General features: G+C 52.1%; 1 protein-coding gene across 2 annotated transcripts in view; it reads left to right on the top strand.

Annotated features, from left to right (window-relative positions):
* LOC146822514 (NACHT, LRR and PYD domains-containing protein 3-like) overlaps positions 1 to 27527 on the top strand; it is a 326776-nt gene that overhangs the window by 56015 nt on the left and 243234 nt on the right. For both annotated transcript variants that reach the window (XM_085613632.1, XM_085613633.1), the window contains exons 2-3: positions 7590 to 7903; positions 21188 to 21223. In XM_085613632.1, coding sequence (XP_085469758.1) covers positions 7627 to 7903; positions 21188 to 21223 — 313 coding nt within the window. In that variant the 5' untranslated portion in view covers positions 7590 to 7626. The remainder of the gene's footprint in view (positions 1 to 7589; positions 7904 to 21187; positions 21224 to 27527) is intronic.

The raw sequence follows: 27527 nt of genomic DNA, 5'->3' as shown, positions 1-27527 counted from the left end.
ACCCTGCACCCCCTCTTCATCCCTTAACTCAACCTTACACACCCTGCACCCCCTCATCATACCTTAACTCTACCTCTCTCATCCTGCACCCCCTCTTCATCCCTTAACCCTACCTCCCACACCGTTCACCCCCTCGTTATCCCTTAACTCTCCCTCACACACCCTGCCACCCTCTTTCCCCTCTTCCCCCATTAACTCTACTTCACTCACCTTGCGCCCCCACTTCATCCCTAACTCCACCTCACACACCCTGCACACCCTCTTCATCCCTTAACTGTTCCTCACATCCCCCTGCACCCTTTCTTCATCCCTTAAACCTACCTCACACACCCTGCACCTCCTCTTTATCCCTTAACTCAACCTCATACAATCTGCACACCCTCTTCATCCCTTAACTCAACATCACACAATCTGCAACCCCTCTTTATTTCTTAACTTTACCTCACACACTCTGCACTCCCTTCATATCTTAACTCTACCTCACAAACCTTGCACTCCCGTTTTATTCATTAACTCAACCTCACACACCCTGCTCCCCCTCTTCATCCCTTAACTCTACCTCACACACCCTGCAGCTCCTCTTCATCCCTTAACTCTACCTCACACACCCTGCAGCTCCTCTTCATCCCTTAACTCTTCCTCACACACCCTGCAACCCCTCTTCACCCCTTAACTCTACCTCACACACCCACACACCCACACCCCCTCTTCATCCCTTAACTCTACCTCACACACCCTACACCTCCTCTTCACCCCTTAACTCTACCTCACACACCTGTACCCCCTCTTCATCCCTTAACTCGACCTCACACACCCTACATACCCTTTTCATCCTTTAACTCTACCTCACACAACCTGCACCCCTTCCTTATTTCTTAACATTACCTCACACACCCTGCACCCCCTTTATCTATCAACTCTACCTCACAAACCTTGCACACCCTCTTTATTCTGTAACTCAACCTCACAAGCCCCACAAATGTACCCATCCTGCGCACATCTCCTTTATCTCTTAGCTCTACCTCAATCACCCTGCACCCCTCTTCAAATCTTTTAAATCTACCTTACCCACAATTAAACTTTCAATTCTGCCTCACACAACCTGCTTCCTCTTCAGTCATCCTCCGCTCTTATCTCACAGCAGGCTCACACACCCTGCATACCTCTCTTATCTCTTCCTCACACACCCTGCATACCTCTCTTATCTCTTCCTCACACACCCTGCATACCTCTCTTACCTCTTCCTCACACACCCTGCATACCTCTCTGATCTCCTCTTCACATACCCTGCACACCTCTCTTATCTCTTCCTCACACTCTGCATACCTCTCTTAATCTCATGTCACCCACCTCAAATTCCTCTCCATCTCTTACTTCTACCTCACACACTCTACACCCCTCCGCATCTCTTAATTCTACGATACAAACCCTGAACACCTGTTTCTCCATCTCTCAACCCTCCCTCATTCTCTCACTCCCTCCACCCACTCTCCCTCCCTTAATTCTATTGTGTGCCCTCTATATTTCTTAACTATACCTCAAACTCCCTCCATCTCACTCAATGCATCATTCGCCTCTGCCTCACCCGTCCTCTCTTCATCCCTTGCAGGTCCCTCACTCACCCTGTACTTATCTCTGTTGTCATATCCCACCTGTACCTCACCCCTACACACTTCTCTTTCTTCAAAGTGGACTAGTACCTCACCCACAGCTCTTTTTTTTCATTTTATCGGTACTTCAAAGTGACTCCTACCTCACTAACCTTCAGTGAGGCTTCCTTTTGTTGTCTGTAACTAGCATGTGAGATGGGATGTCCTTTGAAAACCTGTCCTTGAACTAATGTTTTTGACATCTGGCAACGTCAGTTCCAGCTGTGCCCATGTCCCATTAATGCTACGCCGGTGTCCCTATAATGCTGTGCCTCTGTCCCAATGCATCTCCCCACTCTTCTGAGACAGAGGGGGTGCTGTGGGACAGTAGGACTCACAGGGTGTATTAATGTGTTGGCAATGCAGCCCACCGCTTCATGTCCTCCCCATGCCAAATAAAGTACTACAGGTATGTGCCAAGATGGAGCAGACAGCAGTGCAGGCCCATTAATGCTGTGCCTATGTCCCATTAATACTGTGCCCAGGTCCCATTAATGCTGTGCCCATGTCCCATCAATGCTGCACCTATGTCCCATTAGTGCTGTGCCCAGGCCCCATTAATGCTGTGCCCAGGTCCGACTACAGTCGATTGTGTGTTTGAAACAGAAGAAAGTGAAGAGAAATGTCAAGGCTCACTAAGACACAATGATCCATCTATGACCCATTAATCCCATCCCCATGTCCCATTAATGCTGTATCCATGTCCCATTAATGCTGTGCCTATGTCCCATTAGTGCTGTGCCCAGGCCCCATTAATGCTGTGTCCATGCTCCATGAATGATGGCCTATGTCCCATTAATGCTGTACCCATGTCACATTAATGCTATGCCCAGGTCCCATTATTGCTGTGCCCAAGTCCCATGAATGATGTACCTATGTCCCATTAATACTGTACTCATGTCCCATTAATGCTGTGCCCAGGTCCAACTACAGTCGATTGTGTGTTTGAAACAGAAGAAAGTGAAGAGAAATGTCAAGGCTCACTAAGACACAATGATCCATCTATGACCCATTAATACCGTGCCCAGGTCCCATTAATGCTGTATCCATGTCCCATTAATGCTGTGCATATGTCCCATTAGTGCTGTTCCCAGGTCCCATTAATGCTGTGCCCACGTTCTATCAATGTTGAGCCAAGGTCCCTTTAATGCTGTGCCCAGGTCCCATTAATGCTGTGCCCAGGTCTCAATGCAGCTAATTGTGTGTTTGAGACAATAGAAAGTGAATAGAGTTGTCAGGGCTCCCCAAGATCCATTAATGATTGTTCCATGTCCCATTAATGCTGTGCCCAGTTTCCGTTAATCCTTTGTCCTTGTTCCATTAATGCTGTGTCCATGCCACATGAATGTTGGTCTACGTCCCATTAATCCTGTGCCCATGTCCCATTAATGCTTTGCCCATATCCCTTTAGTGCTGTGCCTTTGTCACATTATTGCTGTTCCCTGATACCAGTATTGCTGTACCCAGGTCCCATTAATGCTGTTCCCATATCCTACTAATGCTGTGCCCAGGTCCCATTAATGCTGTGCCTATGTCACATTAATGCTGTGCCCAGGTCCCACTGCAGCCGATTGTGTCTTTGAGATAGAAGAAAGTGAATAGAGATGTCAGGGCTCGCCAAGCTCCATTAATTTTGAGACCCATGTCGCAATAATGCAGCCTATGTCCCATTAGTGCTGTGCTGAGGTCCCATCAATGCTATGCCCAGGTCCCATCAATGCTGTGCCCAGGTCCCATTAATCCTGCGCCCTTGTTCCATTAATTATTTTCCTATGCCCCATGACTTTTGTCCTATGTTCCAATAATACTGTGCCCATGTCCCATTAACGCTGTACCCAGGCCCCATTAAGCTGTGCCTTTGTTCCATTAATGCTATGCCCAGGTCCCATTAATGCTGTGCCCAGGTTCCACTGCAGCCGATTGTGTCTTTGAGACAGAAGAAAGTGAAGAGAGATGTCAAGACTCACTAAGATTCATTAATGATCCGTCCATGTCCCAGTAATGCTGTGCCCAGGTCCCATTAATGCTGTGCCCAGGTCACACTGCAGCCAATTGTATATTTCAGAGAGAAAAAGTGAAGAGAAATGTCAGGGCTCAGCGAGATTCATTAATGATTTGTCCAGTCCCAATAATGCTGTGCCCAGGTCCCATTAATGCCGTGCCCAGGTCCCACTGCAGCCAATTGTGTTTTTGAGGCAGAAAAAAAGTGAAGAGAGATGTCAGGGCTCATCAAGATCAATTTATGATTTGTCCACATCCCATTAATGCTGTGCCTATGTCCCATTAATCCTGTGCCTAGGTTCCATTATTGCTGTGCCCAGGTCCCACTGCAGCCTATTGTGTCTTTGAGACAGAAGAAAGAAAGTGAAGGGAGATGGCAGGGCTCACCAAGAATAATTAATGATGTGGCCATGTCCCATTAATGCTGTGACCATGTCCGATTAAAGCTGTACATGTGTCCCATTAATACTGTGCACAGGTCCAATTAACATGGTGCCCAGGTCCCACTGCAGCTAATTGTGTGTTTGAGACAATAGAAAGTGAATAGAGTTGTCAGGGCTCCCCAAGATCCATTAATGATTGTTCCATGTCCCATTAATGCTGTGCCCAGTTTCCGTTAATCCTTTGTCCTTGTTCCATTAATGCTGTGTCCATGCCACATGAATGTTGGTCTACGTCCCATTAATCCTGTGCCCATGTCCCATTAATGCTTTGCCCATATCCCTTTAGTGCTGTGCCTTTGTCACATTATTGCTGTTCCCTGATACCATTATTGCTGTACTCAGGTCCCATTAATGCTGTGCCCATATCCTACTAATGCTGTGCCCAGGTCCCATTAATGCTGTGCCTATGTCACATTAATGCTGTGCCCAGGTCCCACTGCAGCCGATTGTGTCTTTGAGATAGAAGAAAGTGAATAGAGATGTCAGGGCTCGCCAAGCTCCATTAATTTTGAGACCCATGTCGCAATAACGCAGCCTATGTCCCATTAGTGCTGTGCTGAGGTCCCATCAATGCTATGCCCAGGTCCCATCAATGCTGTGCCCAGGTCCCATTAATCCTGCGCCCTTGTTCCATTAATTATGTTCCTATGCCCCATGACTTTTGTCCTATGTTCCAATAATACTGTGCCCATGTCCCATTAACGCTGTACCCAGGCCCCATTAAGCTATGCCTTTGTTCCATTAATGCTATGCCCAGGTCCCATTAATGCTGTGCCCAGGTTCCACTGCAGCCGATTGTGTCTTTGAGACAGAAGAAAGTGAAGAGAGATGTCAAGACTCACTAAGATTCATTAATGATCCGTCCATGTCCCAGTAATGCTGTGCCCAGGTCCCCTTAATGCTGTGCCCAGGTCACACTGCAGCCAATTGTGTATTTCAGAGAGAAAAAGTGAAGAGAAATGTCAGGGCTCAGCGAGATTCATTAATGATTTGTCCAGTCCCAATAATGCTGTGCCCAGGTCCCATTAATGCCGTGCCCAGGTCCCACTGCAGCCAATTGTGTTTTTGAGGCAGAAAAAAAGTGAAGAGAGATGTCAGGGCTCATCAAGATCAATTTATGATTTGTCCACATCCCATTAATGCTGTGCCTATGTCCCATTAATCCTGTGCCTAGGTTCCATTATTGCTGTGCCCAGGTCCCACTGCAGCCTATTGTGTCTTTGAGACAGAAGAAAGAAAGTGAAGGGAGATGGCAGGGCTCACCAAGAATAATTAATGATGTGGCCATGTCCCATTAATGCTGTGACCATGTCCGATTAAAGCTGTACATGTGTCCCATTAATACTGTGCACAGGTCCAATTAACATGGTGCCCAGGTCCCACTGCAGCTAATTGTGTGTTTGAGACAATAGAAAGTGAATAGAGTTGTCAGGGCTCCCCAAGATCCATTAATGATTGTTCCATGTCCCATTAATGCTGTGCCCAGTTTCCGTTAATCCTTTGTCCTTGTTCCATTAATGCTGTGTCCATGCCACATGAATGTTGGTCTACGTCCCATTAATCCTGTGCCCATGTCCCATTAATGCTTTGCCCATATCCCTTTAGTGCTGTGCCTTTGTCACATTATTGCTGTTCCCTGATACCATTATTGCTGTACTCAGGTCCCATTAATGCTGTGCCCATATCCTACTAATGCTGTGCCCAGGTCCCATTAATGCTGTGCCTATGTCACATTAATGCTGTGCCCAGGTCCCACTGCAGCCGATTGTGTCTTTGAGATAGAAGAAAGTGAATAGAGATGTCAGGGCTCGCCAAGCTCCATTAATTTTGAGACCCATGTCGCAATAATGCAGCCTATGTCCCATTAGTGCTGTGCTGAGGTCCCATCAATGCTATGCCCAGGTCCCATCAATGCTGTGCCCAGGTCCCATTAATCCTGCGCCCTTGTTCCATTAATTATTTTCCTATGCCCCATGACTTTTGTCCTATGTTCCAATAATACTGTGCCCATGTCCCATTAACGCTGTACCCAGGCCCCATTAAGCTATGCCTTTGTTCCATTAATGCTATGCCCAGGTCCCATTAATGCTGTGCCCAGGTTCCACTGCAGCCGATTGTGTCTTTGAGACAGAAGAAAGTGAAGAGAGATGTCAAGACTCACTAAGATTCATTAATGATCCGTCCATGTCCCAGTAATGCTGTGCCCAGGTCCCATTAATGCTGTGCCCAGGTCACACTGCAGCCAATTGTGTATTTCAGAGAGAAAAAGTGAAGAGAAATGTCAGGGCTCAGCGAGATTCATTAATGATTTGTCCAGTCCCAATAATGCTGTGCCCAGGTCCCATTAATGCCGTGCCTAGGTCCCACTGCAGCCAATTGTGTTTTTGAGGCAGAAAAAAAGTGAAGAGAGATGTCAGGGCTCATCAAGATCAATTTATGATTTGTCCACATCCCATTAATGCTGTGCCTATGTCCCATTAATCCTGTGCCTAGGTTCCATTATTGCTGTGCCCAGGTCCCACTGCAGCCTATTGTGTCTTTGAGACAGAAGAAAGAAAGTGAAGGGAGATGGCAGGGCTCACCAAGAATAATTAATGATGTGGCCATGTCCCATTAATGTTGTGACCATGTCCGATTAAAGCTTTACATGTGTCCCATTAATACTGTGCACAGGTCCAATTAACATGGTGCCCAGGTCCCACTGCAACCGATTGTGTCTTTGAGACAGAAAAAGTGAAGAGAGGTGTCCGAGCTCTCCAAGATTCAATAATGAAGTGGCCATGGCTCTTTACCGCGCTGTCCAAGTCACATTAGACATCACTCCTCCTCTGAGGTAGAAAGCGGTGCAGCAAGATGTGAGGCATCACCTAGGTCCATTAATTCTGGCTTATGTCTCATGTGTGCTCTACTCATGCCCCATTAATGCTGGACCCAAGTCCCATTACAGTCGATCGCTTCTCTGAGGCAGAAACCAGTGCAATTGGATGGCAAGACGCTCCAAAGCCTATTAAGGATGTTCCCCTGTCCCGTTAATGCTGTTCCTGTGTCTCAATACTGCCTGTTTCAATGTCCTACTAATGCTGTGACCAGGTCACATAAATGCTCTGCCCCTGTCCCATTAATGACATGCAAGGTCCCATTAATGCTGTGCCCATGTGTCTTAATGCTCTGCTCCAGTTTCATTAACGATGTGTCTATGTCCTATTAATGCTGTGCCTATGTACCATTAGTGCTGTGCCCATTTCCCATCAATACTGGGTCCATGCACCATTAAGGCTGTGCCCATGTCCTATAAATGCTGTGCCCATATTCCATTATTGCTGTACCCATGTCCCAATAACACTTTACCCATGTCCCAATAGTGCTGGGTCTATGTCCTATTAATACTGTGCTCATGTCTTATTAATACTGTGCTCATGTCATATTAATACTGTGCGCATGTCTTATTAATACTGTGCTCATGTCCTATTAATACTGTGCCCATGTCCCATTGCAGCTGATCACTTCTCCGGAACAGAAAGCAGCGCATCTCGATGGCAGGACAAGCCAGGCACCTGCTCTTCTTACATTTCAAAGAGCTGCAAAAGCAGGAATTGCAGCAATGCAGATCACTCCTGGAAAAGTACCCCCCAATAGAGGGGCACGCTGAGGTGTCCAGAAGACGGGGCAACAAGGCGTCATACATGGACCTCGCCGATCAGATGATCCGAGACTATGACGACGACGGAGCCCTGGAGATAGCGGTGACAATACTGTGTGAAGTGCAGCGAGGCGACCTCTCAGAGAGCCTTGTACAGGCATCCCAGACATGTGAGTCACTGTGTGTACGGAGCGAGGGGACCTGCCGGAGAGCCTTGTACAGGCATCCCAGGCATGTGAGTCACTGTGTGTATGAAGCAAGGGGACCTGCCGGAGAGCCTTGTACAGGCATTCCAGACATGTGAGTCACTGTGTGTATGGAGCGAGGGGACCTTCCGGTGAGCCTTATACCAGCATCCCAGACATGTGAGTCACTGTGTGTACGGAGCGAGGGGACCTGCCAGAGAGCCTTATACCAGCATCCCAGACATGTGAGTCACTGTGTGTATGAAGCGAGGGGACCTGCCGGAGAGCCTAGTACAGGCATCCCATGCATGTGACTCACTGTGTGTACGGAGCGAGGGGACCTGCCGGAGAGCCTAGTACAGGCATCCCGTGCATGTGAGTCACTGTGTGTATGGAGGAAGGGGACCTGCCGGAGAGCCTTGTACAGGCATCCCATGCATGGGAGTCACTGTGTGTACGGAGCGAGGGGACCTGCCGGAGAGCCTTGTACAGGTATCCCAGGCATGTGAGTCACTGTGCGTATGAAGCAAGGGGACCTGCCGGAGAGCCTTATAAAGGCATCCCAGACATGTGAGTCACTGTGTGTACGGAGCGAGGGGACCTGCCGGAGAGCCTTGTACAGGCATCCCAGACATGTGAGTCACTGTGTGTATGGAGGAAGGGGACCTGCCGGAGAGCCTTATACTGGCATCCCATGCATGGGAGTCACTGTATGTACGGAGCGAGGGGAACTGCCGGAGAGCCTTGTACAGGCATCCCAGGCATGTGAGTTACTGTGTGTACCGAGCGAGGGGACCTGCCGGAGAGCCTTATAAAGGCATCCTAGGCATAGGAGTTACTGTGTGTACGGAGTGAGTGGTCCTGCCGGAGAGCCTTATAAAGGCATCCCAGGCATGGGAGTCACTGTGTGTACGGAGCGAGGGGACCTGCCGGAGAGCCTTATAAAGGCATCCCAGGCATGGGAGTCACTGTGTGTATGAAGCGAGGGGATAACTGGCCAGGCATTCAAGTGGCTAGAATCCTTCCTAACAGGCCGCACTCAGAGGGTTCAGATGGGGGATCAGTTGTCCGGGATTAAGGATGTGACATGGGGGGTGCCTCAGGGGTCCGCACTATCTCCCTTACTGTTCAACATCTACCTGCAACCTCTGATGGAAGAACTCACGCGCAGAAATTGTGAGATCTTTAACTATGCGGATGACACGCAGCTACTGGTGCAGCTGGAAGAAACAAAAGAAGCCCAGGAATCAGTAAGGAACTTGCTTAGATTTACGGTCAACTGGATGACCAATAATTTCCTCAAGGTGAACACCGAGAAAAGGGAGGTGATGGTGCTTACCAACAAGGTCAACCCTTGGGATGATCTGTACTGGCCCCCAGAACTCGGTAAAACTCCCATTCCTGGCACAGTAGTGAAGAGTCTCGGCCTAAAGATTGATGCGGACCTTACCATGGCCCCTCAAGTGTCGGCTGTGGTGGGTTCCTGCACGGCCGTGATGCGGCAGCTACGTAAGCTCACCACCATTCTTTCAGCTTCTACGCTGCAAACCATCGTCTCAGCGACTGTTATTTCGAGGGTTGATTATGGTAATGCTTTGTATCTGGGCTTATCGCAGAAGTTGTTGAGGAAACTGCAGGTTGTGCAGAATGACGCAGCCAGGCTGATCTTCTCTCTCCCGAGAAGCTCACATGCAACCATACTTCTTCGTAAGCTGCATTGGCTGCCCGTGAAGTTTAGGGTCCAATTTAAATGTCTCTGCATGGCTCACAAGGTTCTCTTTGGCAACGCCCCAGAGTATTTCAAGCAACGCCTGAGGAAGTATGTTCCCGGCAGATCCCTACGATCTGGTTTTGTCTCCAATCTGGCTCAACCCAGATTTAATCTAAAAACCAAAGGAGGCTGTGCTTTCTCAGTACTCATTCCCCAACTTTGGAATGACCTTCCGGCCAGTCTGAAGGAAGACTCACAGTTACTCTCTTCTAGGAAAAAACTGAAGACACACCTTTTTGGAAAGGTAATATCTTCAGTCTAATTGGAGCAGGCAGAGGGCACTGAGGCGTCAGTATGTGTGTGGTTGTTCTGTTGAGCGCTTAGAGACCGGTGGTGATAGGCGCTATATAAGAACCCTATAACATAACATAACCTGCCAGAGAGCCTTATTAAGGCATCCCAGACATGTGAGTCACTGTGTGTATGGAGGAAGGGGACCTGCCAGAGAGCCTTGTACAGGCATACCAGGCATGTGAGTTACTGTGTGTACGGAGCGAGGGGACCTGCCGGAGAGCCTTGTACAGGCATCCCAGGCATAGGAGTCCTGTGTGTGCGGAGCGAGGGGACTTGCCGGAGAGCCTTATAAAGGCATCCTAGACATGTGAGTCACTGTGTGTAGGGAGCAAGGGGACCTGCCGGTGAGCCTTGTACAGGCATCCCAGGCATGTGAGTCACTGTGTGTATGGAGGAAGGGGACCTGCCAGAGAGCCTTATAAAGGCATCCCATGCATGTGAGTCACTGTGTGTACGGAGCAAGGGGACCTGCCGGAGAGCCTTATAAAGGCATCTCATGCATGTGAGTCACTGTGTGTACGGAGCAAGGGGACCTGCCGGAGAGCCTTGTACAGGCATCCCAGGCATGTGGGTCACTGTGTGTATGAAGCAAGGGGACCTGCCGGAGAGCCTTGTACAGGCATCCTAGACATGTGAGTCACTGTGTGTAGGGAGCGAGGGGACCTGCCGGTGAGCCTTGTACAGGCATCCCAGGCATGTGAGTCACTGTGTGTTTGGAGGAAGGCGACCTGCCGGAGAGCCTTGTACAGGCATCCCAGGCATGTGAGTCACTGTGTGTACGGAGTGAGGGAACCTGCCGGTGAGCCTTGTACAGGCATCCCAGGCATGTGAGTCAATGTGTGTACGGAGCGAAGGGACCTGCCGGAGAGCCTTATAAAGGCATCCCAGACATGTGAGTCACTGTGTGTATGGAGGAAGGGGACCTGCCAGAGAGCCTTGTACAGGCATACCAGGCATGTGAGTCACTGTGTGTACGGAGTGAAGGGACCTGCCGGTGAGCCTTGTACAGGCATCCCAGGCATGGGAGTCACTGTGTGTACCGAGCGAGGGGACCTTTCGGCGAGCCTTGTACAGGCATCCCATGCATGTGAGTCACTGTGTGTATGAAGCGAGGGCCATGGAGACTGCCTCATAAGACATGTGAATTTCTGCCATTTTTGTGTATTTATAGCTCCCATCCATGTGAGCATTCCACAGGTGCTTTTGCTTTTATGTGTCTGGGTATGTGTCTGTGAGTGAGCACACATGATGGTTCCGGTGGCTTGCGCAGTGGTTTCTTTAGCAAGGGAGTGATCGTTGCATTTTTAAGGCGTTAGGCACTGTGCCTATTGCAGAGCGCTTTGTGTGTTATGCAGATGAGTGCTTACAATTAATTTGATATATAGGTGTTGGACCCGGCCTCGTGGCGTGGTCCTTACCCCCGTGGATTGTGCCCGTTCCCCGCCCCGGCCTTCACGGGCCACCCTTCCGAACTGCACCGAGACCCCTCATTCCGAGCCGCACGAGGTCGCATACCCCTCGGGGCTCCGCCATCTTGTTGGCATCCACGTGACTCTGTGCGCCAGCCGGCGCGACCCTGCTCAACCCGGCCTCGGCCCCAGCGAAGCCCCGACATCGAGGCACCAAGAACTGGCCAGGGGGTGCCACATGAACCATTCACCGCCCCCGGCGGAGGACAGTATCGATGAGACCCCCAACTGTCCTCCCATCCCTAGGTGTGATCGCCCTGCAACTCTCTTGGGCCTGGCGCCTCTCCTGCTGGGCGTCTGGCCACCTCCACCCGGCCTCTCCGCCCCCCCGGGCGCAAGGGTCCGGACATCAAAGGGCTCCAGACCTATATCTGGGGCGACCCCGCCACAGATCGGGAGTTGTATCCCGGAGTCGAGAGCCCTGCTGATCGAATCGCAGCCGACCCTACAGAGAAGAACTCTTGCTTGAACTACCACGAGCCCTGCAGACTGCGTCGCGGCTCCTTCTTGTGGAAACCCTGAAGCCCCCCGGAACATCAGGGCCCTGCTGACGCTGTCGCGGCCCAACCTCGCTGAAACCTCCCTCGGAGCCCTGCTGACGACGTTGCGGCTCGAGCTGAGCAGAAACCATCTTGAGAGCCCTGCTGACCTGATCGCGGCTCCCCACAAACTGAACGCCAGAGCCCTGCTGACGCCGTCGCGGCTCGACCCCTCCGAGATCCGGAGGTCCTCCAGCTTGAGGATAAGAACTGGGCCCCAGGTACCCTCGTACCGAGCTCCTGCCAAAGACTGTCCCGCTACCCCTACCCTTCAAAAGAGACACTGAGACTTTTGGTGGATCCCTTGATCCCTTTCGTGTAAATATTGATCCCGTAACCTTTAAGTGCTGATAAAGAATTGCTCGTCTTGAGACCACCTCCTTGAGTCCTGTGTGGTGGTGTTACTGTGCTAGTACGTGATAGGAGACGGATCTCTCAGGAGGCTTCTCTGCAGCGCTCGGCTACTTCGTGCAGTGTGAGGGCCCCCCTGAGTGGTCTCGCCGACTCCTCGGGGTCCGCCTTCCAACATTTGGTGGCCAGCGGTGGGATCCGAGCCGAACGCAGTACGTACCAGCCAGTACCCACTAGCTACCCATCCAGTCAAACAGTAATCATGAGCAACCAGGAAAATAACGCGACCATGGAGTTCCAGCCCGAACGGTTGGAGGAATATACGCAAAAGGAATTAAAACAGTTCTGCAAGGACAAAGGCATTGCAACAACCGGCCTAGGTACCAAAGAGGAGATGCAGAAAGCCCTGAGGACCTGGCTGGAGGCCGAGGCAGGCCACTCCCAAGAAGAAGGTCCCTTGCCCCTGACTGAGGCCACATCAACCGCACTGACTCCGGCAACCGGAGGAAGAAAGAGCCTAGAAACCGGCCTCTCCGAAGAAGAAATACGAGAGCGGGAGAAGGTCCGGAACCACGAACTAGAGCTCGCACGACTGCGGCTGGACGGCGAACTCCAGCTGGCGGAAAAGAAACTGGCCCTAGAGCAGCTACGGCTTCAAGAGGAGATAGAAGAGAAGAGACGGCACCGAGAGTTGGAGGAAAAGAAACTGACCCTTGAGCACGAGCGAAGTCTCAAAGAGCTCGAAATCAAGGCCAAGAACGGGGGGACCAACACCCCCAGTACTAGAGACACCCTACCGCCTGCCGAGGCCAAGGTACATATCCCGAAAGAGGTCGTCAAGGAGTACTATAAGAATGACGACATCCAACAATGGTTCAAGGCCTACGAGGTGGCCATGACCTCTCATCGGGTGCCCCGAAAGGACTGGGGCGCCGGCCTGTGGGGGCGGTTCCTGAGTGAGGGTCGAGACACACTGCTCCAGCTGCCGGAGGAGGTGATGACCTCCTACGATCACATGAAGGAGGCCCTGCTCACCCGCTACGGGCTAACCGCGGAAATGTACCGCCAGCGGTTCAGAGACTGCAAAAAGATCCCGGGTACCACCTGGGTGGAATATGTGGACTTTTTCAGCCGGGCCCTAGAAGGATGGATCAAGGGTAGCAAAGTCACCACCTACGGGCAGCTGGTCGACCTCATCGTGTGGGAACATCTCTCCAACAATTGCTTCGTGGAGCTGAGGCAACACCTCCTCGACAGCAAGATGACCGACCCACGAAAACTCGCCGTCGAGGCCGATCGATGGGTCAACTCCCGAGTCCCCCGGAACTCAATGGGGGAGTACCAGAGGAACCCCACCGGACCCCCCCGCCAACGCGGTGGAGGGGGAGGGCCGAACAGGAACCGGGACCCCCCCGCCAGGGCCCCCAGGAGCCCCCCTCGAGGGCCACCGCAGCAACACCTCTCCCCGAGCCTAGCCCGAAGGGGGGCGACCCCGGCCAGACCCGGACCACGGCCACCAGTAACATGCTACGGCTGCCAACAAACCGGACACTATGCCAGCGACCCGGTCTGCCCCCTGAACCGAAGAAGCGGGGCCGGCGGGCCCCCGCCCCGACAGCTGGCGGCCGCCGCCCTGGGAGAGGGAGAAGAGGAAGAAGAAACCCTCGACCGAGGGACCACCGAATGGGAGCCGGCAGCCATGTCCCTGGTCTGCCTGGGTAGCCGAGAAATGGTGCCCCGCACCCCCATCCCAAGCAACACCCAGAAGTACAGGCAGCAGGTCACCGTCAATGGACAACGGGCCGAAGCCCTTCGTGACACCGGCGTCAGCGTCACCGCTGTCCGCTGCCACCTGGTGACCCCCGAACAGATCCTACCCAATGTGCTGTGCCCCGTCCGGACGGCCGACAACAGCGAAAGCCTGTGCCAGATGGCCCTGGTCCCCTTCGAGTGGGGAGGGGTGACCGGCCTGCTAAAGGTGACGGTCCGCGATGACGCACCCGTAGACTGCCTCCTGGGGAACGACTTGGAGAGTTCCCCCTGGGCTCAAGTAGAGCGACGAGAGCACCTCCGAATGCTGGGACTATCAGAATGGGCCTGCGCCATCACCCGGTCCATGACCGCCCCGGCCCCCCGCTCGTCCTTGGCCCCCGGTGCCGCCCAGCCCGAGGGGCTCGCACCACCCCCCGCCGGCGGCGAGGGGGAGGCGGACACCGACCCTGGACCTAGTGAATCCTCCCCCGAGGAGATTGCTTCCCCGTGCGCCCTACCAGAACTTGCACAATGGCGACACGAAGGGGGCCCCACCCGGGAGCAGTTCCAGCAAGAGCAGCAGTCCTGTCCCTCTCTCGAAGGGGTCCGACAACAAGCGTCCGCACAAACCAACGGGGACCAGACCGGCACCCACTGGGTCTACTGGGCCGAGGGCCTGTTGTACAGTGAGCAAAAAGTGGCAGAACTCGGGGCCAGCCGCGTGTTGGTGGTCCCCCTCCGCTTCCGGGAGTTCCTGCTCAACCTGGCACATGACGTGCCCCTCGCCGGACACTTGGGGCAAGACAAAACTTACAGCCATCTGGTGACCCACTTCTACTGGCCCCGGATGCGGAGAGACGTGGACAACCACTGCCGGTCCTGCCAGACCTGCCAAGCCAGCGGGAAGACGGGGGGTCGGGTCAAGGCCCCCCTCCAGCCCTTTCCAGCCGTCAGCACCCTGTTCGAATGGGTCGGAATCGACATCGTGGGGCCCCTGGACCCCCAGACCGCCCTGGGCCACCGCTTCATCCTGGTCCTCGTGGACCACGCCACCAGGTACCCAGAGGCGGTCCCGCTAAGAACTATAACGGCCCCCGTGGTAGGCCGGGCCTTGATGGGGATCTTCTCCCGAGTGGGATTTCCCCGCGAAGTGGTGAGCGACAGGGGCACGAACTTCATTTCCAAATACATGCGGTCCCTGTGGCAGCAGTGCGGGGTCACGTACAAATTCACAACCCCCTATCACCCTCAGGGGAACGGACTGGTTGAGCGGTTCAACCGAACCTTAAAGGGAATGATCCAGGGCCTGGAAGGGCCCCTCAGGCGGAGATGGGATGTCCTGCTGCCGTGCCTCCTGTTTGCCTATCGGGAGGTCCCGCAGAAGTCCCTGGGGTTCAGCCCGTTTGAACTATTGTACGGACATCCAGTCCGCGGACCGCTCAGCCTGGTCAAGGAGGGCTGGGAGACGAAGCTCCAAGGCGCCCCTCCTGACGTCTACCGATACCTCCTGACCCTCCGAAACCAGACCCGCAAGTTCCGAGCCATGGCCGAAGCCAACCTCGAGGCCAGCCAGGAGGACATGAAGCGGTGGTACGATTGGAACTCCTCTACCATCGAATTCGAGCCAGGCCAGAGAGTCTGGGTCATGGCCCCGGTTGAACCCGGCGCCCTCCAGGACAAGTGGACCGGGCCCTTCAAGGTGGTGGAGAAGAAAAGCCCCGTCACCTACCTAGTCGACCTGGAGTCCCCCCGGAACCCCCTCCGGGTTCTACATGCTAACAGGCTCAAACCCCACTTTGCCCGGACCGAACTGAGCCTGCTACTGGCAACCGACGAGGGGGGCGAGGACGACTCCGAGCCCCTGCCCGACCTCTTGCAGTCCAACGTCCATGACGGATCCATCAAAGGTGTCCAACTCGCCTCTTCCCTGACCCCGGAACCGCTTGACGACTGTCAACAACTGCTGCAGGACTACGCAGCCCTCTTCTCCCTCACCCCGGGGGTGACCCACTGGTGCGTCCACGACGTCGACACCGGGGAGAGCCCCCCCGTGCGACACCGAGCCTACAGGGTACCCGACCGAGGGCGGGCATGCATCCAGGCCGAAGTAGCAAAGATGCTGGCCCTGGGGGTCATCGAACCCTCCGACAGCCCGTGGGCCAGCCCTGTCGTCCTGGTACCAAAGGCCGCAGCCCCCGGCCACCCCCCGGAGTTACGATTCTGCGTAGACTACCGAGCCCTGAATGCGGTGACCAAGACGGACGCCCATCCTATACCCCGGGCCGACGAACTCATCGACCGCTTAGGGGCCGCCCGCTACCTGAGCACGCTGGACCTCACCGCCGGGTACTGGCAGATCCAGCTCACCCCCGGCGCCCGAGAAAGATCCGCCTTTTCTACCCCGGATGGGGATTACCACTTTCGGGTGATGCCCTTCGGAATGAAGAACGCCCCGGCCACTTTCCAGAGACTTGTAAACAAGGTTTTGGCCGGGCTCGAGGCCTTCAGCGCGGCCTACCTAGATGACATTGCCGTGTACAGCAACCACTGGGCGGAGCACCTCCTTCACCTCAAAGACGTCCTGGCCGCCCTCCAGCGGGCCGGGCTCACGATCAAGGCCAGCAAATGCCAGATCGGCCAAGGATCAGTGACCTACCTGGGCCATCAAGTGGGAAGCGGGCAGGTGGCCCCTCTCCAGCCAAAAATCGATGCCATCCAGGCCTGGGAACCCCCCACTACCCAGACAGCTGTCTGGGCCTTCCTGGGCCTCACCGGATACTACCGGCGCTTCATCCGGGACTATGGGAGCATTGTTGGCCCCCTCACAGAGCTCACGTCCAAGAAACAGCCCAAGAAGGTGCACTGGACACCCCGCTGCCAAGCAGCCTTCGAAACCCTCAAGACAGCGATGTGCACTGCCCCTGTGCTACAGGCCCCTGACTACAGTAAGGAGTTCGTGGTGCAGACAGACGCCTCCGAGTATGGCATCGGGGCCGTCCTGTCCCAGGCCGATGAAAAGGGGCTCGACCGACCAGTGGCCTTCATCAGCCGACGGCTACTGCCCCGGGAGCAGCGATGGAGCACCATCAAGCGTGAAGCCTTCGCTGTAGTGTGGGCCCTTAAGAAGCTCCGGCCCTATCACTTCGGTACCCACTTCCGGGTCCAGACCGACCACCGGCCCCTGCGGTGGTTAATGCAAATGCGGGGCGAGAACCCCAAGCTGCTGCGGTGGTCAATCTCGCTGCAAGGGATGGACTTTGCTGTTGAACACCGGCCCGGCAATGACCACGCCAACGCCGACGGCCTGTCCCGCTTCTTCCGCCTTGACGAGGAGAATCCCCAAAGAGATGGGTGACTCTCCATGCCTTCGGCTGGGGGGGACGCCTGTTGGACCCGGCCTCGTGGCATGGTCCTTACCCCCGTGGATTGTGCCCGTTCCCCGCCCCGGCCTTCACGGGCTACCCTTCCGAACTGCACCGAGACCCCTCATTCCGAGCCGCACGAGGTCGCATACCCCTCGGGGCTCCGCCATCTTGTTGGCATCCACGTGACTCTGTGCGCCAGCCGGCGCGACCCCGCTCAACCCGGCCTCGGCCCCAGCGAAGCCCCGACATCGAGGCACCAAGAACTGGCCAGGGGGTGCCACATGAACCATTCACCGCCCCCGGCGGAGGACAGTATCGATGAGACCCCCAACTGTCCTCCCATCCCTAGGTGTGATCGCCCTGCAACTCTCTTGGGCCTGGCGCCTCTCCTGCTGGGCGTCTGTCCACCTCCACCCGGCCTCTCCGCCCCCCCGGGCGCAAGGGTCCGGACATCAAAGGGCTCCAGACCTATATCTGGGGCGACCCCGCCACAGATCGGGAGTTGTATCCCGGAGTCGAGAGCCCTGCTGATCGAATCGCGGCCGACCCTACGGAGAAGAACTCTTGCTTGAACTACCACGAGCCCTGCAGACTGCGTCGCGGCTCCTTCTTGTGGAAACCCTGAAGCCCCCCGGAACATCGGGGCCCTGCTGACGCTGTCGCGGCCCAACCTCGCTGAAACCTCCCTCGGAGCCCTGCTGACGACGTCGCGGCTCGAGCTGAGCAGAAACCATCTTGAGAGCCCTGCTGACCTGATCGCGGCTCCCCACAAACTGAACGCCAGAGCCCTGCTGACGCCGTCGCGGCTCGACCCCTCCGAGATCCGGAGGTCCTCCAGCTTGAGGATAAGAACCGGGCCCCAGGTACCCTCATACCGAGCTCCTGCCAAAGACTGTCCCGCTACCCCTACCCTTCAAAAGAGACACTGAGACTTTTGGTGGATCCCTCGATCCCTTTCGTGTAAATATTGATCCCGTAACCTTTAAGTGCTGATAAAGAATTGCTCGTCTTGAGACAACCTCCTTGAGTCCTGTGTGGTGGTGTTACTGTGCTAGTACGTGATAGAGAAGGATCTCTCAGGAGGCTTCTCTGCAGCGCTCGGCTACTTCGTGCAGTGTGAGGGCCCCCCCTGAGTGGTCTCGCCGACTCCTCGGGGTCCGCCTTCCAACAATAGGTATATTTTAATATATATATATTCACTTAAAAAACCATAGGTTTCACACATTTTATAGTTAGCTGGACATTTCCCTCGTAAAAAAACAATGAAATTCCCCCGTTATAGTTAGTGCAGGCAACTATAACTCACGCGACCGCAATCCTCTGCTGATGACATCAGATATTACATCATTGATGACATATGTGTCTTTCTGAAAAATAAATATTTGTAATATATGTATAGCTAAAGATTAATGGAAGAAGACATGGATAAATAGGTGTCTAAATACAGTGATGTAATATTTGACATCATCAGCAGAGGATTGCGGTCGCGTAAGTTATAGTTGCCTGCACTAACTATAACGGGGGAATTTCATTGGTTTTTACGAGTGAAATGTCCAGCTAACTATAACATGTGTGAAACCTATGGTTTTTTAAGTGAATTTGCAAGGTTTTTTAAATAATAATTCCTAACTATAACGTGTGTGAAACCTATGGTTTTTTAAGTGAATTTGTACGGTTTTTTAAATGCTAAGTTATGTATTTATTAATATTTTTTTTTTCAGGTTCTTCACCGTGCGCACACCGTGCGCGTACCGTGCGCGCACCGTGCGCGTACCGTGCGCTTCGCACACCGTGCACGATGCGTTGTGCGTGCCGTGCGCGCACAGTGCGCGCACCCCGCGCTTTTCAAAAAAAAAAAAATGTTTTCATCCTTGGGGGTCCTTCAGTGACCCCCTGACAAAATCTAGGGGGTCAGGAACTGTCCACCCTGCCCCCTTTTCACATTCTCCACCTTTGTTTTTCACTGCCTCAGACTGCGAGCGACAAAATGGCGGCCGACACTTCCTGATTTCGACCGACTGGAATGTTTACTGTCATGTAACCACCAATCAGAATTACGCTAGCGCACGTCAGCGTGCGCGTACGGTATGCTTACCGTACGCGCACGGTGCGCGCCTATAGATATATATGTACTTTTAACTGAAATTTTCTTAGGAACTACTGAACAGATTGACTCCAGATATTCAAAAGGCACATCCCTGACCTGAGGACTTTCTCTTTGCCAAATTTCAAATAATTCTGTTCAGCCGTTCGGGCTGTACCTTGGACTAAAGGTCCCTATGGAAAAATGCATGGGGAAAACGCATTTTGGGACCCCCCTTTTTTCTCGGCCCCCGCTAGACTAATCACCCCGAGACTTTCAGGGTAGGAGTGGAGCGGAGCGCCCCATCTATTTTGAAAAATTCGCGAGGATTCGTCAACCGGCGCCAAAGTTATTCAAAATAGAATTTTCAGATTTCCTATGGAAACACGGTCCTAACTATAACTATCTACTGGTGACCGCCAGTAGATAATATATACCCTCGGCAGAGAAGCATATATACCTTCCGGGTCACAGGCCAACATTCCCCCCAGGATACGGTGGGCTTGATTCACAAAAGTAACTTACAGTTTTGCGTAAGTTTACTACATTTTGATTCTCACAAACAGCACTTTTGTAGTAATTTACACTTTTGTAGTAAGTCTAGCACTATACAAGGCCAACCGCTGGTACTGCAACACCCTTCCGTAGAAAATGATGGCGGTAGGGACCTACAGAAATGTAAGTTAGTACAAATGCGCAGCTTGTGACTTGCACTGTGTAGTACGTTTTGTAGTAATAAGTGTAGTTTGTGAATCAGGCCTGCACTGTTAAAATGCATCCAAACTGCATGGATCTGTGCAACCTTCTTGCCACACATTGTAAGTGTAGTGGGAAGGCTCAAGGGGTGCACCGGCTCTGGGGTTGTGTTTGACGTGTTGGTCACTAGTTCCGGTGGTCATAAGCCCTCACTGCAGCGTGCCACGTGTACCCTGTATGTCACAGTTTCCATTCCTAAGAGAGGGCTCCCTCCAAGCCGTGCACTGACAGCAGGAGCCGTGAGGCGGCGCCAGAGTCTGTACAACAAAGACATGAGTTCTTTTACTCCTAGGATGCCATAAGTTCAGGCTACTCTACGCCGGGCTCTAGCTGCACACACTGCCTGTGCCTGCTCTGCGGAGGCCATCCTGGAGCAGGGGCCCTGTGCCTTAGCTCTGCCTCTGGGCGTCCGGGTGCTGCAGCAGGGCAGTCTGCAGCCTTAGACAAGCCCAGTGCACGTCATCATGTGCACTCCAGTCCTTCCCCCTCAACAGGACATGTGCCTTTGCATTTGTGAGGCGCACGTATCACCCCGAGGTATCAAAGCGCTGAATAGTTGATGTTTATTGTCACCCAACTCAATGATACCCATGTTATCAACCTCAGAAGGATGAAAGGCTGAGTGGACCATGAGGTCAAACATAGGCCCCTACAGTGGACGCATTAGTCCCCAAGCCACAAGAACCGGCCTTTTCTGTGTTCTCACTTCCCACTTGCTAGTGCATGTATCTGTATTTTGTAAGTCTACCTATTACTACCAAATGGACTTTTTGCAATCAAAAACTATTCTCAGATTCAAGCTAATTAATTTTCACCCTGTTTGCGCTTTTGTGGGACTTTTTATTGGTAACTATTTAACATTTTTTTCCTTGCATTTTATTTTTTTCAGATTTGGATCAGAGACGCTGTGAGAAAAAAGAACAAGGTAGGTTTATGTGCAAATGTAAAGTGATCGTAAGTTTGATATTCTGCAATCTGATTGGTTTCAATATAGGGCGGAGCCTCCCTCAAACAGCGTGGAGCTACTGAGAGGCAGAGCGATGTACAAGGTGGCTGGGGTGGGGCATGCCTATAGGCAGGAATACATGTCTGTGGGGGCCTGGCCCCCAGTAACAGCAGCTACATAAACGAGTAGTTTGGGGGAATGAGTATGCCATCACCCCCCCCCCCCCCCTCAGTTGTTTAAAATGTAAATATTTCAGCAGAATTGTGTAAACTCCTGCCGGCAGGACCGGAAGTCAGTGTTGCTGTGTACATCTTGGGGGAGTGTGAGAGGGTGGGGGAGTGTGAGAGGGTTGACAGAAGCCTTGAGTTCATCATCAGTGAAAAGGTAAAGGCGATCAAACAGTACAGCAACAACACAACGTCTGCTTCTGCCGTGAGACCCGTCTAATCTCCTAGAACCCCACAATGGCCATCCTTCAAACCCCTGTCTCTCACTGATCCCACCAACATACTCATTTCCCTCAAAGCCACGTCCTATGAACATGATGTCTCACCCTCTTCTTTCATCAAAGCCCTCTCAGGGGACACTCAGTCACCCCTACTCACCATGATCACCTCCTTCCTCACTCAAGGCTTCTTCCTAGAAGCTCCAGAGACAGGTTAGATCCTCCCGCTTCTGTGTTTTTAAAGAAACATACACCAGCCCCTGATGACCTCGTCAATTACCGGTCCATCACTCAGGAACCGATCCTCCTTAAGATCATTGAAAAGTCAGTCTACGTTCAACTCCGAGATCAGTGCGAACCATCACCTCCATTACGGCCAATCTGGCTTCAGATCACGCTGCAGCTCAGAGACTGCTACCTCATACATCATAGGCGATGCCCTTGTGATAACAGATGAAGATACCTCCTGCCTCCTTATATCGTAGGCGATGCCCTTAGTGACCACATATGGAGATACCTCCAGCCTCCTTATATCGCAGGCGATGCCCTTAGTGACCACAGATGGAGATACCTCCTGCCTCCTTTTATCGTAGGCGATGCCCTTGTGACCACATATGGAGATACCTCCAGCCTCCTTATATCGCAGGCGATGCCCTTAGTGACCACAGATGGAGATACCTCCTGCCTCCTTATATCGTAGGCGATGCCCTTAGTGACCACAGATGGAGATACCTCCTGCCTCCTTTTATCGTAGGCGATGCCCTTGTGACCACATATGGAGATACCTCCAGCCTCCTTATATCGTAGGCGATGCCCTTAGTGACCACAGATGGAGATACCTCCTGCCTCCTTTTATCGTAGGCGATGCCCTTGTGACCACATATGGAGATACCTCCAGCCTCCTTATATCGCAGGCGATGCCCTTAGTGACCACAGATGGAGATACCTCCTGCCTCCTTATATCGTAGGCGATGCCCTTGTGGCCACAGATGGAGATACCTCCTGCCTCCTTATATCGTAGGCGATGCCCTTGTGATAACAGATGAAGATACCTCCTGCCTGCTTATATCGTAGGCGATGCCCTTGTGATAACAGATGGAGATACCTCCTGCCTCCTTATATCGCAGGCGATGCCCATGTGACCATAGATGGAGATACCTCCAGCCTCCTTATATCGCAGGCGATGCCCTTAGTGACCACAGATGGAGATACCTCCTGCCTCCTTATATCGCAGGCGATGCCCTTAGTGACCACAGATGGAGATACCTCCTGCCTCCTTATATCGTAGGCGATGCCCTTGTGGCCACAGATGGAGATACCTCCTGCCTCCTTATATCGTAGGCGATGCCCTTGTGATAACAGATGAAGATACCTCCTGCCTCCTTATATCGTAGGCGATGCCCTTGTGATAACAGATGAAGATACCTCCTGCCTCCTTATATCGTAGGCGATGCCCTTGTGATAACAGATGAAGATACCTCCTGCCTCCTTATATCGTAGGCGATGCCCTTGTGATAACAGATGAAGATACCTCCTGCCTCCTTATATCGTAGGCGATGCCCTTGTGGTAACAGATGGAGATACCTCCTGCCTGCTTATATCGCTGGATCTTTTAGCTGCTTTTGGCACAGTCGGGCATCCAACTCCCAGCCACACAGTGGAGCAAAACATGAGATTCACCAACAATTGGCTTTACTGGGATAGATAGATAGATAGATAGATAGATAGATAGATAGATAGATAGATAGATAGATAGATAGATAGATAGATAGATAGATAGATAGATAGATAGATAGATAGATAGATAGATAGATAGATAGATAGATAGATAGATAGATAGATAGATAGATAGATAGATAGATAGATAGATAGATAGATAGATAGATAGAGAGGGCGGGAGACAGAGTGAGAGATAGATAGATAGATAGATAGATAGATAGATAGATAGATAGATAGATAGATAGATAGATAGATAGATAGATAGATAGATAGATAGATAGATAGATAGATAGATAGATAGATAGATAGATAGATAGATAGATAGATAGATAGATAGAGAGGGCGGGAGACAGAGTGAGAGATAGATAGATAGATAGATAGATAGATAGATAGATAGATAGATAGATAGATAGATAGATAGATAGATAGATAGATAGATAGATAGATAGATAGATAGATAGATAGATAGATAGATAGATAGATAGATAGATAGATATAGATAGATAGATAGATAGATAGATAGATAGATAGATAGATAGATCATTTATTGCATAATTAATTAAAATCTTTGCAATCAGTATAAAGTGCATAATTTCCAAAAGTTAAAAATATGGGGTAACATCCTATTAATCTAGGTAAAATATTTAAACATTGCATTGTCAGCAGTCAAAGCTAAAGTGATTTGCACAGCGTTTAGAGTTATAGTTCTGTAGGGTTTTCGTGGACCAGCGTAGCTTTTACAGCTGTTAGGAATTTCATAACACGTGCCGCCAGCTGTGCTGAGTCACCTTTCATGGCCTCTACCAAGGCAGCCTGACATGTCCGTACGTTTCAAATACGCCAAATGGGTCAGAGACAGTAAATTCTCAAGGGGCGTAGTTTCTTGCAGATACATAAAATGTGGATTAGTGTTTCCTCTTCCTCCTCACATGCTCCACACGGTGTGACTGCCATTTCTTTGTACCGTTGGCCAAACTTATATGCCATTAGTGGGATCAAGCCGGACCGTAGACTCATCGGTTGACGCTTCATTACTGGCTTTAAGGGAGAAGGCAAGTTATATGGCAGGCCCCCACTGCTGTGCAGATCTGATGCCCAGCCTCCGTGCTTTAGGTTTTTCAAAGTTGTTGCATCACAGTCCGCCGACATTCATTTTGCTTGTTTAGTTAAAGGTTTAACTGCCGCCAGTATGGGTATGGGAGCGGACCATATTCCTCCGGCTGCCAGTGTTTCCAGAGAATGTGTTCAAAAGTCATGCCAGGTTCACCCGGGATCATTTATCATTTGCCAGATAAGCGTCTTTAGCGAATTGTCCCGTGCTTGTTTGGCTTTTAGGCAGTATGCTATAAACCTGGCTTTGAGTGTCCATTTTTGAGATGGCAGGTTAAATTCCATGAGAATTTGGGTGTGATAAGTGGCGGTAGGTAGAAAGAATACTTTACGAAAGCAGGCTGACTGAGCCATGTCCAGCCACAATGACATCTTGTCTTTAAAGGCTATTGCGCCGTGAGCCACCGATGGTAAAAATGTTACCCCCAAAGCTTGAATTAAGGGAGTAAGATCAGGAGAGGTCATGGGATTCCTCGCTCTGCAAAAAGCCCCCTTCAGCGAATGCGCCAAGCCATGCATTGCGGAAATAGGAGCGGTTTGCCTTCCTTTATGGTCGATCCAGACTCCCAGGTACTTATATGTTGTAACTATCTCTATAGGTTTACCCTCGATGTGCCATGAGCCCCTCCTCTTTATTTCCTTGGAGATTATCATCGCCTTTGTTTCTGCTGTGTTTATTTTCAGGTGATTTGTTTTATAATATAGTGGCAGTGCAGTAAGGAGCCGCCTCAACCCGATTGGAGTTTGGTCGACCGACATGGTGTCATCTGCATATTGCAGCGATTGGATTTTGGTCCCAGCAAGTTTCGGGGGAAAGGTACGAGTCTCAGCCCGATGCGCGGGTAAATCCGCCAAGTACAGGTTAAAGAGCATTGGGGCCAGTTTACATCCTCGCTTTAATCCTTTGTTCTTTTTATGTTTTTGGGACGTGGACCAGTCAGTTGACACTCTGATCTTTACCCAGGTTTCCGACTATAGGGCCACCGGTGCATTTAAATAGTGCGCTTTCAAAGCCCCAATTTTTTAGTTCGAACCACAGTCTTGAGCTGGCCATGCTGTCAAAAGCGGTTTGAAAGTCAATGTATGCAACATACAATGCTCTCCCTTTTCTTGCGAGCGTTGTTTCGATCAAATGGGACATACAGACCAGGTTATCTTCAATGTTAGATCCCTTACGTAAGCCTGTTTGCATGTACGGGATCAGGTTGCGCTCTTCAGCCCAAGCAGTCAGCTCTTGAAGTAATACGCTGGCGTAACACTTCCCGTGTACGTCTAAAAGTGCGATCATTCTGTAATGTTACGGGTTGGATCGCAAACCTTTTTTGTGTATTTGGCACTAGTAGGGAGCTCCTCCATGGCTCAGGGATATTTCTTCCCAACCTGTATTCCCAAAATAACGGGGCCATAATTTCAGCCCATTGCCACGCCGTCCCTTTATATACCATAGGCGGAATGCCATTTGGACCGGGTGCCCCACCAGGTCGCATTTGTTTGATAAGCATGACTCGTTTGGGTGTTATTTCTGTTTGGTCATGGGGTCGATTTTGTGACTCCGTGCACCGTGGTACGTTGTTAATGGCCTTCATTCTTAGTTCAACACTGAGCCAGCGCGCAAGCGCTGCTCTGGCGATCTGTGGTAGGTACTGTACGGAGGTGAAGCCCTGCCCACATTTTTCATTGGCTTGTGTCTTTGCCCTTCGTAAATGCTGGCCTCTGATTGCTTAATAGGCTTGTCAGTCCCTCCTTAGTATGGCCATGCCGTCATTTGTATCCTCCCATGGCTACTGGCCCCTTCACTTGATTGTTACACAGTTCTATTTTTTTTTCGTTCCTGTTGTGCTTTACTTTGTTCCCACCCCCTCCCGTTGTCACGTTCCCTTTGTTCCCGCCCCCTCGCACAGCCCATGGCCGAGGCACGCACCGCGCTCACGGCCCACAAGGGCCATGCTGCTGCGGATGCAGAGCCCGCCCGAGGCCCTGTGGCCCCCGCCGCCCTTCTCCCGCCTGCGGCACTGCACCGAGAACCGCAGGCTCTGGGGCATCCTGGAGGACAGCGGCCTGCAAGGCGGGCAGCGGCTGTTGCTGCTGAAGTGGGAGCCGCGGACCCTGCCCCTGTCCCGCTGGAGCCCGCACCCGAGGACGTGCGCATGGCCTCTGAGCCGCTGCTGCAGGGGCTTCACCAGGGCCCAGCCAAGGCCGGCCTCAGCCCCAAGGCCGTGTACCAGCTCCCCGAGGACGGGATCCGGGCCTTGCTGATCAGCGCGCTCAGCTGTAGCCGCAGCTCTCGGGACGGCACCTTCCAGCGGAGCCTGGGCCTATAGGAGCTGCTGGCCGCCTACGGGTGCAGTACTGCGAGGGGCGTGAGCCCGAGCTCTGCATGCTGGGCACCGACCTCGACAAGCTGGGGATCGCCCACTGCCTGCTTGTGCACGGCCCCTAGCACGAGGGGGACTTTGGCCACCTGTCCCGGGTGCTGCGGGAGGGCGGCAATGAGGCAGCAGAGAACCACGCACAGGGGGGCAGAGAAGCCCTCTGGGGCTGAGGGGGACAAGCAGCTGGAGAGGGATCGGTTGGCTGCTCGGAACACTTCGAGGTGTCATATGACCACCAGGAGGCATCTATTTTTCAAGATTGAAAGGATTCATGAGTGTTTATAGACATTTCTACATTTACTGTTGTTGTTTGAGTCGCTGAGTGCTTCTCCTACGGTGCTTTGTTGGTATTTGGGTATTTGCTGGAATGGTTGAAACAGGGAGGTTAGCACCGGTCTGGTCAATGAGTGTGGTGACTATTTCCACAACTGATCCTAACATATGAGTTTATTCACAACCTGTTTTGGGATATACAGAGCCACGGAAAGCCTGATTTGCACAGCTTTGCAAGATAATGTCACGCAATGCCCCGTCGTGCATTACTTTGCATCAGGTAGGCCTTATATGGGTGGCTCAAGGGCATCCACCCATGTTGTGTGATGCAAACCCATGTTGTGCTCTGGTATGTGTAATTGTA

Source organism: Triturus cristatus, chromosome 6, assembly GCF_964204655.1.
Source record: "Triturus cristatus chromosome 6, aTriCri1.1, whole genome shotgun sequence".
Classification (NCBI taxonomy): domain Eukaryota; kingdom Metazoa; phylum Chordata; class Amphibia; order Caudata; family Salamandridae; genus Triturus; species Triturus cristatus.
This window is presented reverse-complemented; position numbering and strand designations above follow the sequence as displayed.